Here is a 13,246-nt window from a genome sequence, read left to right as displayed (position 1 = left end):
TGGAGGGACAGTGAGTACGCCCGAGAGGTCAATCACAACACAGATTCCACCAGCATCACAATGAACATCAGAGACTGACGATGAATAACAATGAGCAGGTGTCTGAGGGTGGAGTTTTCTTTTAAGGAGCTCACATTTAGCTGTTAGCCCTGGGTTGTGCCTCAGACATAGTTTGGATCTATTACCACAAAGTAGCAATGATCTTGACCTCATGTGAAGCTACATTTTATATCCAACTCACTCTCTTCTGCAAGGAACCTGTGATGCAAATTCATAGAGTTTATATATAGCCTGTCTTTCATCAGCCTGTTATTCCCCGATGCATTCCCAGTGGCTAAATGGAAAATGTGGACCAGCTGTGTGCTCATTCACACATGTGGACTTATTAGCATTGCCGGTGGCTAGTTTTCTACTATTGCACGTGTCTTTTTACATACTTTCTAATTTTGCTAAGTTCACTCTGTCAATGTAATCAATGTAAGAGTTAAATGACCAAAGTTTACTTTTCTGCCTGTTTCCCACAGCATGTTTCTAAGGATGAAGCCAGTCTCATTGGATAGCCATGTTTTATCTCCATGACAGCTATGTCACTCAGCCCTCTCTGCAGTGACCCCTGCACAGCAAAGGATGCTGGAAAATAACGAGCACTTTTATCCCGGTCAGGATGACAAAGACGGGGAGGATGAGGAGGAGGAAGAGGAGCAGGGAAGAGAATGGGAAGATGAACATGACATGGAGAATGGAGGGTTAGAGGGTCTGGAGGAGACGGAAATGACGGGAGGACGACAATCCTGGGAAGGGAAAGGTGGCGAGATGGTAAAACCAGCAGCCATTGTGGTCGGTAGACAGAGAGCCGACCGACCCATGCGGCAGCCGGGCAACCGGGGTAACGCATACATGTCCAATCAAGCCCTGATGCATCATCAAGCAGCCAATAAGCAACAGCATCACGTCATCGCAGCCAATCAGCAGCCTCACCATGCAGGCATGAATGCGCTGCAAAAGAGACGAGCTCTCATGGAGCGCAGCATGACCACAATGGCTCCCATGGAGGACACTTTCCTGACCATGATGGTGTTCCGCATTGGGATTCCCGACATCAAACAAACAGTAGGTGCATGTTCTCGAAAAACACTACGCCAACCATATGCAAACATTTCATGAAACAAAGACTCGTGCAAAACTCCCAGGACCCCTGATCTGAAACTGATATAAATCTACAAAACATAGAATCCAAAGATTCAGTAAAGTCGAGGCAGACAAAATGTAGCGCAGGTCAGTTTGTAGAAATGGTGTCAAGCTCAATCAAAATCAAACATTTAACGTTTAGTAAAAAAATCTCCCTTACAAACAATGCACTGACTGCAGGACTTTCCAAATGAGGAAGTAGTTCAAGTCAATTCTCTCTGGTATTACTGTCTCAAAGAGAGAGAGAGATAGCTTTTAAGCTGGAGTGCAGAACGTTTGTCTCCCCCCTCTGGCAGTGAGAGTAGTTACCATATGGGAGAGACTATAGCAACGGAGTAGCGGCTAGGTGTATGGCGTACGCTAAGTTTCTGGAGTAAAATCTCCAGATAAAAAAGAAACTTGCCGTTCAGAGGAAGGATAACTTTGCACGTGAAGACTTGAAGAGAAAGCTCCAGGGGGTGGGAGAGAAGCAGCAAGCTCACCTGCAGGCGTAGGTGCGCCAGCGCAGGAAAGATGCTACCTCCTGCCTTAATCAGCATTGTGTGAACTCGTTTGGCAAGGGTTTGAATGTATGGGACGCTTATTTTTATGCAAAAGTTGGACTCCAGCTTTTATTCGACAAACAAAATAACGATCGGTATCGAGAACCCCTGGGTACTTGATGCATACATTTCTTTTTCACTATGTGCACAAATGGACAATTAAATCTCTTATTTTTAAAACATTTTCCTTCCAGTCATCCACAAGCCCAGGGATAATTCCCAAAGGTCAGTAGTAAAAAAAACGCAGAACTTGACTTGTGTCGAGCAACCTGCGAGGGCTGACGTATTTAGTCAACAACACCAGGTAAGCATCTGCCTTGGGTCAGGCATGGTCATAATTAGTTTCCAAAACTGAAGTTAGTATCAATTCACACTTCCAGCTGCTCTCTACTGCACAGTGCCAGCAGGTGAGAATTGGCCAGCCCACACACGCAATAACCAGGTGATAATGGGTGCTCCACTATAACCCCCCCCCCCCCCCCACATCTTCCTTTCTCCATTTTCAACTCCCTGAACATGCCGACTGTTCTACATGTCAGCTAATCTGCCCTCAATTTAACAGTAATTGCTAATTATCTTATAGGTTTTAATGAGTTTGGGGAGAGCTGGGGAAGTGAGTGACTGGAAAGAAATGAATATGTGGAAAGGCATCTGTGTTGCTCTTAGGTCTCCATCAGCCACCGGCATCATATTCAGCTCTGCACATCACTGACAAATACTCCGCTCCCCAAACCTCGCAGCTGAAATAATATTGAGCTGAATTAGAAGAGATGAAGAGAGAGGGTGACTATTAGCAGCTAGAGTGAGGGGAAGACATGCATGCTATGAAGAGAGAGGTGGGGAATGAATAAGTAAAAAGGAAGATATATGCATTTACAAAAACCATAATACTGCACGGTGAAGATCCAAATAACTCTCCTGTGTGAGGACAAGTGTTGCCAGAAAGATCTCAGAAAATCTTCGATCGTATAAAACAGAACGATGGGAGAAGAAGTGCCACTGTAATATACAGTATGCATTACATTAAACTCGTCTCCCAGGGATTAGCCACTCGATCTCTCTTGCTTTAACACACACACACACACACACACACACACACACACACACACACACACACACACACACACACACACACTGTAGAAATACTCAATACTGCACAATTACGCTACCATAAGAATGCAGAGACACACACGCACATATACTTCACAACTCACTTATACACACACACGCACATATTCATCACGTGGTTTACCTCCTGGGGACCACCAAGACATTGCTACGGCAACGGGTGCCTGCATTCACTAATGAACTGGTTGCCATGCCAATAGAGTTGGCTACACTATCAAATAGTGCAACCTAGTGGGGGGTGGGGACTGAGGGGACATGGAAGTGTGCTGAGCTGTGCAATTTTACTTACAGTTCTCTGAGATGGAACAATAGCATTGATTCATACATCTCATTCAGACCGCTCAGCCTTCTGGTTGGAGCCCTACGCCCGGTCAGCTCTGTCCTCCGGCTGCAGGCTTTAATAAGAAAGGGACAAGAAAGATGGTCTTCCTGTGGAAATGCAAGGAAATGTAATAATATGAGGAAATGGGCAGTGCACAAATCACCGTGAAATCTAGTTAGGCATACCACATACACATGATACCGTGCATCTAAGGGTGTTGTTCTTCTCCATTGAGGCCGGTGAGCCTCTGGTGTATCACACACACACACACACACACACACACACACACACACACACACACGTATAGTAAGAGGAGAAGGAGCTTTTCTCTTAACGCTTTGTTTGTTCTTTATCTTCTTGATTGTGGTGCACGTGTGACATTATGCATGCATAGATCAAAGAAGGAGAATAAAATACAAAATACAAATATTTATTCCGCTGTAGAATTTTGACTTCTTCATTTCGGGTAAAGAGAAAAGGGATGAACCTGAATATCCTGATAGCATTTACAGACTGTAAGGACAGTCAGTGTAAGTCATCGTATTGACTTGAGTGTGGCAGAGGATTAATAATTTAAAAGTAATGCATTCATATTCTGCACACATCACATTCTCATGCATTCACCAACTCAAGTTAAAACGTCATGCTACATTATTAATCCATCATAATAAAATGTCATTGGCAAGATATTCAACCAAACGCACTAAATAAAGCGGGAATTAATTTTTAGTTTTCTCACAGACAGCTGTTAAAGGAATGATCCTATTTCTTGAAAATAAAAAAGAACCGACTCTTTAATTTTGATTTGATAAAAACTGTTATTAAGAACCGTTAATCCTTATTCTGGGTGTAGGTGAGATTAAACATTATCTGACCTCCCTGCTGCGCTCTGTGTGTCTGTCAGAGGTGTCTCCAGTTTGACCAGGACTGCATGGTGTGGAGCGCTAAGCAGCAGATCATCTGCTCCCTCAGCGAGTCCTTGTGGGACGTCTTCAACTACGGCCTCTTCCAGCCGGCTGGAGACGGACGGGACGCCAAGTTCCTGGAGGAGGAGCGGGCCCTGCGGGACTACTCACAGACCTTTGAGAAAGGAGTGCCCTACCTGGAGGTATGGAGGTGGACACTTAGCACCAACACCCTCAAGAAACTCTGACTACTGCTAAAGATGAAGAGTCTGTATTTTTACACTGAACTGGTTATGTTGCCTGTGAATTTTATTTTACAAAATAAAAATCTAAATACTGTTTCAGAAATTTCCAAATGTATGTATTAATTTAAATATACTAAGTCTAATTGTTTTTAAATAAATAGCCAATAAAATATTTAAATAATTTTGAAATACAAAAGATAATATAAAAAACTTTCTGGTGAACAATAGCAGCATAGTATATAATAACATATATATATATATATATATATATATATATATATACACACACATATTAGTACACATATACATATACTATATATATGTATATATATATATATATATATATATATATATATACACACACATATATAGTACACATATACATATACTATATATATGTATATATATATATATATATATATATACACACACATATATAGTACACATATACATATACTATATATATGTATATATATATATATATATATATATATATATATATATACACACACATATATAGTACACATATACATATACTATATATATGTATATATATGTATATGTGTACTATATATATATATATATATATATATATATATATATATATATATATATATATATATATATATACATATACAAATACTATATATATACTGTATATAGATTTAATAATTTTCTAAAAGCCTTGTTGTTCTTTAATAAACTAAGGGATTTAAGTAAAGAATACAGTCAAAGGAGAAAAGGTGAAAACTAAGGTAGCGATATAGAAAAGTTTGTGAATAAAACAATTTACATATAAATAGATACTAGATATATAAATCTGATATTCAAAGTGCATCATCTGGATAATTATATATATATATACATATCAATCCCCCAAATTCCCACAAATGAGAGTTTCCTCAGTAGCTACTGAGTGCACTCTTTATTACTGAACATAAAACACAGCATTGTTGTCATCACCAAATTGCATCCAGAGGAAACAGGTTGAACAACAGCATCTTTGTGTGCATCGCACGTCTTCTGCAGCTACTGTAGTTTGATGACATTAACTATTGCACTGCATCATACTTTTATAACCGTTATTGCTCATAACTAAGTAAAACCCATAAGGAATGCTCTACAACTGGAGACAAATTACTCAAAGTTTACTTTTTTATTAGAATTCCCATGTTTCACACGAATCTTGACAAAAAAAGAATAACCACCTCATGGATTTAATTGCATTTTGTTCTTTATGTAACCTAGAAATGATATTATATGTCTTCACTTTTTAGGAAGTGGGCTGTGAGATGAAGTTTTCATGCTGTGATACAATTATCTCACAGTGCCCTCTGGTGGTCCAGCTGCTGTAAATGTTGAGGAGCTGGGTGGGGCTGAGAGGATCCTGCACTCAGGGTTCGGCCTCAAACCAGAGTGTGTCACAAGGTCCCAGATGAGGACATGACTATGTACAGATGAGGACATGACTATGTACAGATGAGGACATGTACAGATGAGGACATGACTATGTACAGATAAGGACATGACTATGTACAGATGAGGACATGACTATGTACAGATGAGGACATGTACAGATGAGGACATGACTATGTACAGATAAGGACATGACTATGTACAGATGAGGACATGACTTTGTACAGATGAGGACATGACTATGTACAGATGAGGACATGTACAGATGAGGACATGACTATGTACAGATGAGGACATGTCTATGTACAGATGAGGACATGACTATGTACAGATGAGGACATGACTATGTACAGATGAGGACATGTACAGATGAGGACATGACTATGTACAGATGAGGACATGACTATGTACAGATGAGGACATGACTTTGTACAGATGAGGACATGTACAGATGAGGACATGACTATGTACAGTTGAGGACATGACTATGTACAGATGAGGACATGTACAGATGAGGACATGACTATGTACAGTTGAGGACATGACTATGTACAGATGAGGACATGTCTATGTACAGATGAGGACATGACTATGTACAGATGAGGACATGTCTATGTACAGATGAGGACATGTACAGATGAGGACATGACTATGTACAGATGAGGACATGACTATGTACAGAGGAGGACATGTCTATGTACAGATGAGGACATGTCTATGTACAGATGAGGACATGACTATGTACAGATGAGGACATGTCTATGTACAGATGAGGACATGACTATGTACAGATGAGGACATGACTATGTACAGATGAGGACATGTACAGATGAGGACATGACTATGTACAGATGAGGACATGACTATGTACAGATGAGGACATGACTTTGTACAGATGAGGACATGTACAGATGAGGACATGACTATGTACAGTTGAGGACATGACTATGTACAGATGAGGACATGTACAGATGAGGACATGACTATGTACAGATGAGGACATGTCTATGTACAGATGAGGACATGACTATGTACAGATGAGGACATGTCTATGTACAGATGAGGACATGTACAGATGAGGACATGACTATGTACAGATGAGGACATGACTATGTACAGAGGAGGACATGTCTATGTACAGATGAGGACATGTCTATGTACAGATGAGGACATGACTATGTACAGATGAGGACATGTCTATGTACAGATGAGGACATGACTATGTACAGATGAGGACATGTCTATGTACAGATGAGGACATGTCTATGTACAGATGAGGACATGTCTATGTACAGATGAGGACATGACTATGTACAGATGAGGACATGTACAGATGAGGACATGACTATGTACAGATGAGGACATGACTATGTACAGATGAGGACATGACTTTGTACAGATGAGGACATGTACAGATGAGGACATGACTATGTACAGATGAGGACATGACTATGTACAGATGAGGACATGACTTTGTACAGATGAGGACATGTACAGTTGAGGACATGACTATGTACAGATGAGGACATGACTATGTACAGTTGAGGACATGTCTATGTACAGATGAGGACATGACTATGTACAGATGAGGACATGTCTATGTACAGATGAGGACATGTACAGATGAGGACATGACTATGTACAGATGAGGACATGTCTATGTACAGATGAGGACATGACTATGTACAGTTGAGGACATGACTATGTACAGATGAGGACATGTACAGATGAGGACATGACTATGTACAGTTGAGGACATGTCTATGTACAGATGAGGACATGACTATGTACAGATGAGGACATGTCTATGTACAGATGAGGACATGTACAGATGAGGACATGACTATGTACAGATGAGGACATGACTATGTACAGAGGAGGACATGTCTATGTACAGATGAGGACATGTCTATGTACAGATGAGGACATGACTATGTACAGATGAGGACATGTACAGATGAGGACATGACTATGTACAGATGAGGACATGACTATGTACAGATGAGGCCTTGTAACTAAATTCTGCTCCACAGCAGACATGGGTTTATTTATAACATGAGTAATGTCACTACGGTGCTTTAATCGGGCCAGTAATCTCTGGTATCGAGCAGTTTATGGATACTGTTAATATTTGTGCTTACTAATAAGCACATAGTAGTTATTTCAATCTACATTTTTGGCTAAGATTGCTCCTTCATCCCGGCCGAAACACATATCCGATGCTTGAAATATGCAGCTGTTCTCCGGCTGTGTGAGTTGCAGCATGTGGTTCAGTTCAGCTGTCAGCTGCTAGACAGGAGCTTGACTTCTCCTCTCACCTCCGCACTCCTCAGTACAGTACTGATGTCGAGACAGCGCAGCCAGTCGTGTGTTTTTCATTGACGTGGTCGCCGATTCAGAGCGAGAGCCTGAAGGCAAACCCACCTGAACTCAGTGCATTCATCTTTTGAAGGTTATGTCTATGACTCAATGTGGTTTTTGAAGACTAGATTCTCTAGACTATATTTTAGACCAATGTTTACTTAATTTTTTATTCATGGCAGAATAGAGAATTTTTTTTCATGTCCAATACCACAAACCTTGAGTATCTTCCGGTGCAAATCTCTTAAACAACTCAGCTGTTATTAATACATTTCTATGGATGCACTTTGCTTAACCTAGCCATCTAAAAAACATCATGCTCAAACTGGGAAATGACTCCCCTGAAGAAATACACAGCCCATAACATATATTACAATATTACTGCTGTTTTTATTTAAAATGTTCACTTGTTCTCCAAGACTTGAATTCTCTACTTAAATCACTTAATTTATGAAACAACAAAACATTAATAAGCTTCTTAAAAATGATGAAGCTTTATTACTCCTCTAACTGAGTATGTTTAATCTAAGTTTTTATGTACCAAGTATCAATACCAATATATATTATACTAATATAATAATATAATATTATTATATAATTTAATATATATATATATATATATTATATTATATTATATATATTCTATATATTATATAATTATATATATATATATATATAATTATATTATATATATATAATTATATATATTATATATATGTGTAATTATATATATTATATATATAATTATATAATATTGTATATAATATATATATATATATATATAATTATATTATATTGTATATAATATACTTGATATAATTCAACCTCAATGACCGTTGTTGACATAATTATAATTTGTTCAGGCTAATGGATCGTATTAGATTAGATTTTCTTCCAATATCCGATCCAGTGATTTTTGGCCTGTATCGGATCGGCTCATCCCTAATAGAGAAGGCTCTAAAGAATTTAGACCACCACATAAGAAAACTCTGCGAAATATTGCTGCATGTATATAATTAACATTTACTGAAAATAAAACAAAAATATTTTATAAAAAAATAAAATATTATAAGGAATATGCAGTTTTTGTTCTGTTCAGGAAGGAAACTCCACCATGTTATAGGTGTTTAAATATCCAGGATGTATTAGAGGAAATGCAGCACTATACAGTATGTCAGATCCTATGTATATATGTATATATAACTTATGTGGTTGTATTGTTTTTGATTTGCTCATCAAATAATTAACATTAACTCTCTTTTACTTTGTCAGCCTTCTTTGCTGCTATGTACACAATTTTTATAAAGACGTGTATATATTTCAATGCAGCTTTACTGCACATGGGATTAAGCTTTTCCCAAGAAACAGACACCAAATCTGACTTAATACTTTAAAGAAATAACTGATGGAGCTGTTCCAACGTCTATGAGTGGGAGAGTGAATTTTTGGAAGCAGTGAGAGAGTTTAGCTTCAGATAACAAGAGTAATGGTGCTTTTTGTGCTTTAAAGCTGCAATGCTGCGATGTTAAATATAATTATTTGCTCAAAAATCAAGCCATTTATGATTCTATGAATAACAAATTCAAAGAATAATCAATTTTAATTGAAATTCGATGCCCAGCTTAGATTGTAAATCACCATCTGAAGTCCGGATCTCCAGCACAAATGTTAATCCTTTCGTTTCAACTGAACTGCGTTGCAGTGTGATGAATTTTTCACATTCATCTTTTTCTGGTCCTCAGTTTAGGTACAAAACCAGAGTTTATAAACAGACGAATCTGGATGAAAAGGCGCTCTCCAAACTCAGCACAAAGGTATTTCTTCTCGTGTCTATTGCCTACTTCTGCTGCACTGGATTAATTTCCACTCATACATCCGTTTCCTTCCTCTCTCAGGCCAGTCTGAAGAAGTTCCAGGAATACATTCAGACTGGAGCAATAGACAAAATGGCAAAAGTCCTCGATAAAGGTCTTGATCCAAATTTCCACGACCCTGACACTGGAGGTGAGTGTGCTGCCTCTCACTGTGGAAATCACATTTTTGACTAGATTCGTTCTTTGATTTCACATAAATGATTTTACAAGTGACTGATGATATGAGATTAGAGTATCTGAGGGTGGATTTTCACTTGCACCTTTCTACCTGCCGTCCTTCCTGACCCCCGCCCCCTTCTGTGGGTCAGAGATCCCGCTCTCTGTGGCCATGCAGTCAGGCCTGCCGGTGGAGGGCGTCAGGTTGCTGGTTCAGGGCGGCGCTCATTTGGACTTTAGGTGCAGAGATGGCTTCACACCGGTGCACAAAGCTGTGAGGGCTCACAATCACGCTGGGCTGCTGGTAAGCAAACACTCAAATTGATTGATTATTATAAGAATGTATAGGGTTTAGGCAAAGTCACATAAATCCATATCTATAAAAGCGTTTTATCACATGTGGGTGGTCATTAGATTGAAAGATGATTCAAAGCATTCGTCAGTTCCTTAAATAATGTAACACTGTTGCCCTGCTGTGGCTTTAACTTGCAGTATAACACTTTCTGGTTGTATTTATGACATCAGATGTTATATAATCAAACTATATATACATCTAATTGATTTAGACATGACGATGTTTATCACAGTCACTCAGTATCATTCTAATTATACTATGTGATCGTGTTGATCAGCGGCAGCAATTCTTTCTTTCCTTCTTTCTTTCTTTCCTTCTCAAGTCGTCTATTTCTCATTACAGACAGAATATGCACGCCCACACACATTAGAAAGATAATGCTTTTCTTTTGTTTTGCCTTGCCAGGCTCTCTTGTCCCTTGGTGCGTCTCCAAACTACAAAGACCGCTGCGGCCTGTCCCCGCTGTACCACACTGTCCTGACAGGAGGCGACACCTCCTGCTGTGAGACTTTGCTGTATTACAGAGCAAGGCTGGGCTCGCGGGATGAGAACGGCTGGGACGAGTCCCATCAGGTACCAATGGACAGTTTAATAATATAAATCCATTGATTCCAATGTGGTCTCATGGTTTCCTTCCACATTTTCATGTGGTCTTTGTTTCTCTTCATGTTAACTTAAGCAAAGCACCAACATCCTGATCTCTGTGTATGAAGTCTCCTCTTTCTTCTCTCAGCCTTGCTCACTTGTCTCTCCATTCTCTCTCCTTCCTCCCCTCCTTGTCTCTTTCCATAGCACAGGGATGAAGACGAGTTTGGAATGGAAGAAATACACAAGGTACCCTTCATCTCATCATCCCCACCAGCCTTTCAGAGGCTCTAACAATCGAGATATGATACAAATGTACATAAACTGAATGAAGTGACCACGTAGTCTTTCAAAGTCCAACTCAGAAAGAGCAGTGGATACCGTCTCTTGCTCACCGTAGATACGGGTGCATTGCCTTCATCATGTCTCTGTGACATTCTAGTAGAGTTGCGTTTGTGCTGCGAGCCGGTTGTCATGGTATTTTATTTTGGTTTTGCCATGCTCTGTGTTTTCTTTCTGTACTTTGTACGTATCTTGTGATATTTTAGTCCCTGCTGAAAGAATATGAGGGAACCTCTCAGGCTGCTGAAGGCTCATCTCTGTTGTTTTAATGATTTCTGTTTCCTTTCTTTTCCAACATGGTGCAATGTAATTGGCTCTGACCTTGTTTTTCTGTGAGAGTAATTATGGATCTAAATGTGGATGTAAGACATGTCATCTCCCTGTCTTTCTCTTTGTATCTCTTTTGCAATATCCTTCATCTTCTCCCCTTTTCTGCCTAATTCTATCCTACTGAAACAGTCCCTCGTCTCTTTCTATACTTTTAAATTCTGACAATTTGTGGATTTTTCTATCACACTCTTGACACTGAAAGGCTTGCCAGAATGGTTTTGCCCAGCACTTGGAGCATCTGCTGTTTTATGGGGCAGACACCTCTTCTCAAAATGCCTCAGGGAACACTGCACTTCACATTTCTGCGCTGTACAACAAGGCAAGTATGGAAACAGATTCCCTTATATGAAGCTATTATTACCATGATTAGTACTGCTGGTTTTTCTAAAGGTGTTAACCCATCACTCTCCCTCTCTGGATGATCAGGAAAGCTGTATCCGCGTTCTTCTGTACAGGGGCGCATATAAGGAGGCAAAGAACAAACATGGCCAGACCCCTTTTCAGGTAAATGGTTTAACCCATTAAAACTACGCATTTTTTAGAATTTAGATTTACATCTAACTTTGTTTGTTTTTGTGTTTGCAGCTAGCTATAATGTCTGGTCACTTTGAAGTTGGGGAAATCATCAAAAACCACAAAGATTCTGACGTAGGTAAGCTTTCAAGCCAAACGGTGTCTTCTGAGGTGGCGATGGAGTGATACTATCGGTTCCCAACGTTTGCTTTTCTTTGTACTTTCCTGAATCTATCATGTATTTGCCCTTATTATCTCCCTACTTTCCCCCTAACAATCTACTTAATTTCTCCCCCCATTTCATCTTGTCACATCAAACCCCACTGCCCTTCCTCACTTTTTATTCCTTCTAACTCGTCACCTCTGAACCCTCACCCATAAACCTCACACCCCCATCTTCAGTGCCCTTTTTGGAATCGCCAAAGTATGTTCCCAAGCGAAAAGAGAGCACCCACACTCTGCCTCTCCCCTCACTTCACTCCCACCCCCTACTGCGTGCTAACAGCGATAACTCCATGACCCAGTCTGACCCTCTGGCCCTGCCCAACAAGGCTGCAACCAATCCCAACCCGGGACAGGTACTGAGGACGATTAGGTGGATGCTCATCTGCTGCTCTTTGTGATATTAGATTTGCTTTGCTGATTTCTTTCTCAGTCTTTGACTCATAGTAAGTTACAGGATCAACTTTGACCCTCTGTCTATGTGGCACTTGGTGTATTTCTGCAGGGCCAACGCAGGGCTTCCATCGGCATGAGAAGCTCCAGCAGCCCCAGGACTCGTACTCGCTCCCCATCCAGAGGGAGAGGAGGCCAAAGTGACACAGAGGATAGGCACCGGCAGCCAAGAGGCAGGCAGGGGTAAGGGAGGATGTATTGCATGACCGGGTCCTTTAAGGCCATCTACCGCTATATGCAGGACAATTACTATTTGTGTCTCAGTTGTATTTTTAACTGAAAGAATGTCACATGTGTTGAGTGCAGTAT

The 13,246-nt window shown here is 40.0% G+C and overlaps 1 protein-coding gene across 1 annotated transcript in view; it reads left to right on the top strand.

The window, feature by feature from the left end:
• The window catches only part of LOC115024254 (SH3 and multiple ankyrin repeat domains protein 1-like), a 39,282-nt gene that overhangs the window by 10,041 nt on the left and 15,995 nt on the right, over positions 1 to 13,246 (top strand). Inside the window, exons 3-14 of the mRNA XM_029455673.1 lie at positions 525 to 1,110; positions 4,085 to 4,288; positions 9,850 to 9,921; positions 10,003 to 10,111; positions 10,290 to 10,441; positions 10,898 to 11,065; positions 11,285 to 11,326; positions 11,952 to 12,068; positions 12,176 to 12,253; positions 12,335 to 12,401; positions 12,665 to 12,840; positions 12,990 to 13,120. Of these exons, the coding sequence (XP_029311533.1) occupies positions 628 to 1,110; positions 4,085 to 4,288; positions 9,850 to 9,921; positions 10,003 to 10,111; positions 10,290 to 10,441; positions 10,898 to 11,065; positions 11,285 to 11,326; positions 11,952 to 12,068; positions 12,176 to 12,253; positions 12,335 to 12,401; positions 12,665 to 12,840; positions 12,990 to 13,120 (1,799 nt within the window). The 5' untranslated portion in view covers positions 525 to 627. The remainder of the gene's footprint in view (positions 1 to 524; positions 1,111 to 4,084; positions 4,289 to 9,849; positions 9,922 to 10,002; positions 10,112 to 10,289; positions 10,442 to 10,897; positions 11,066 to 11,284; positions 11,327 to 11,951; positions 12,069 to 12,175; positions 12,254 to 12,334; positions 12,402 to 12,664; positions 12,841 to 12,989; positions 13,121 to 13,246) is intronic.

Source organism: Cottoperca gobio, chromosome 19 (assembly GCF_900634415.1).
Source record: "Cottoperca gobio chromosome 19, fCotGob3.1, whole genome shotgun sequence".
NCBI lineage: Eukaryota > Metazoa > Chordata > Actinopteri > Perciformes > Bovichtidae > Cottoperca > Cottoperca gobio.
Note: the sequence above shows the minus strand (reverse complement) of the source record. Positions and strands in the feature narration are given on the sequence as shown.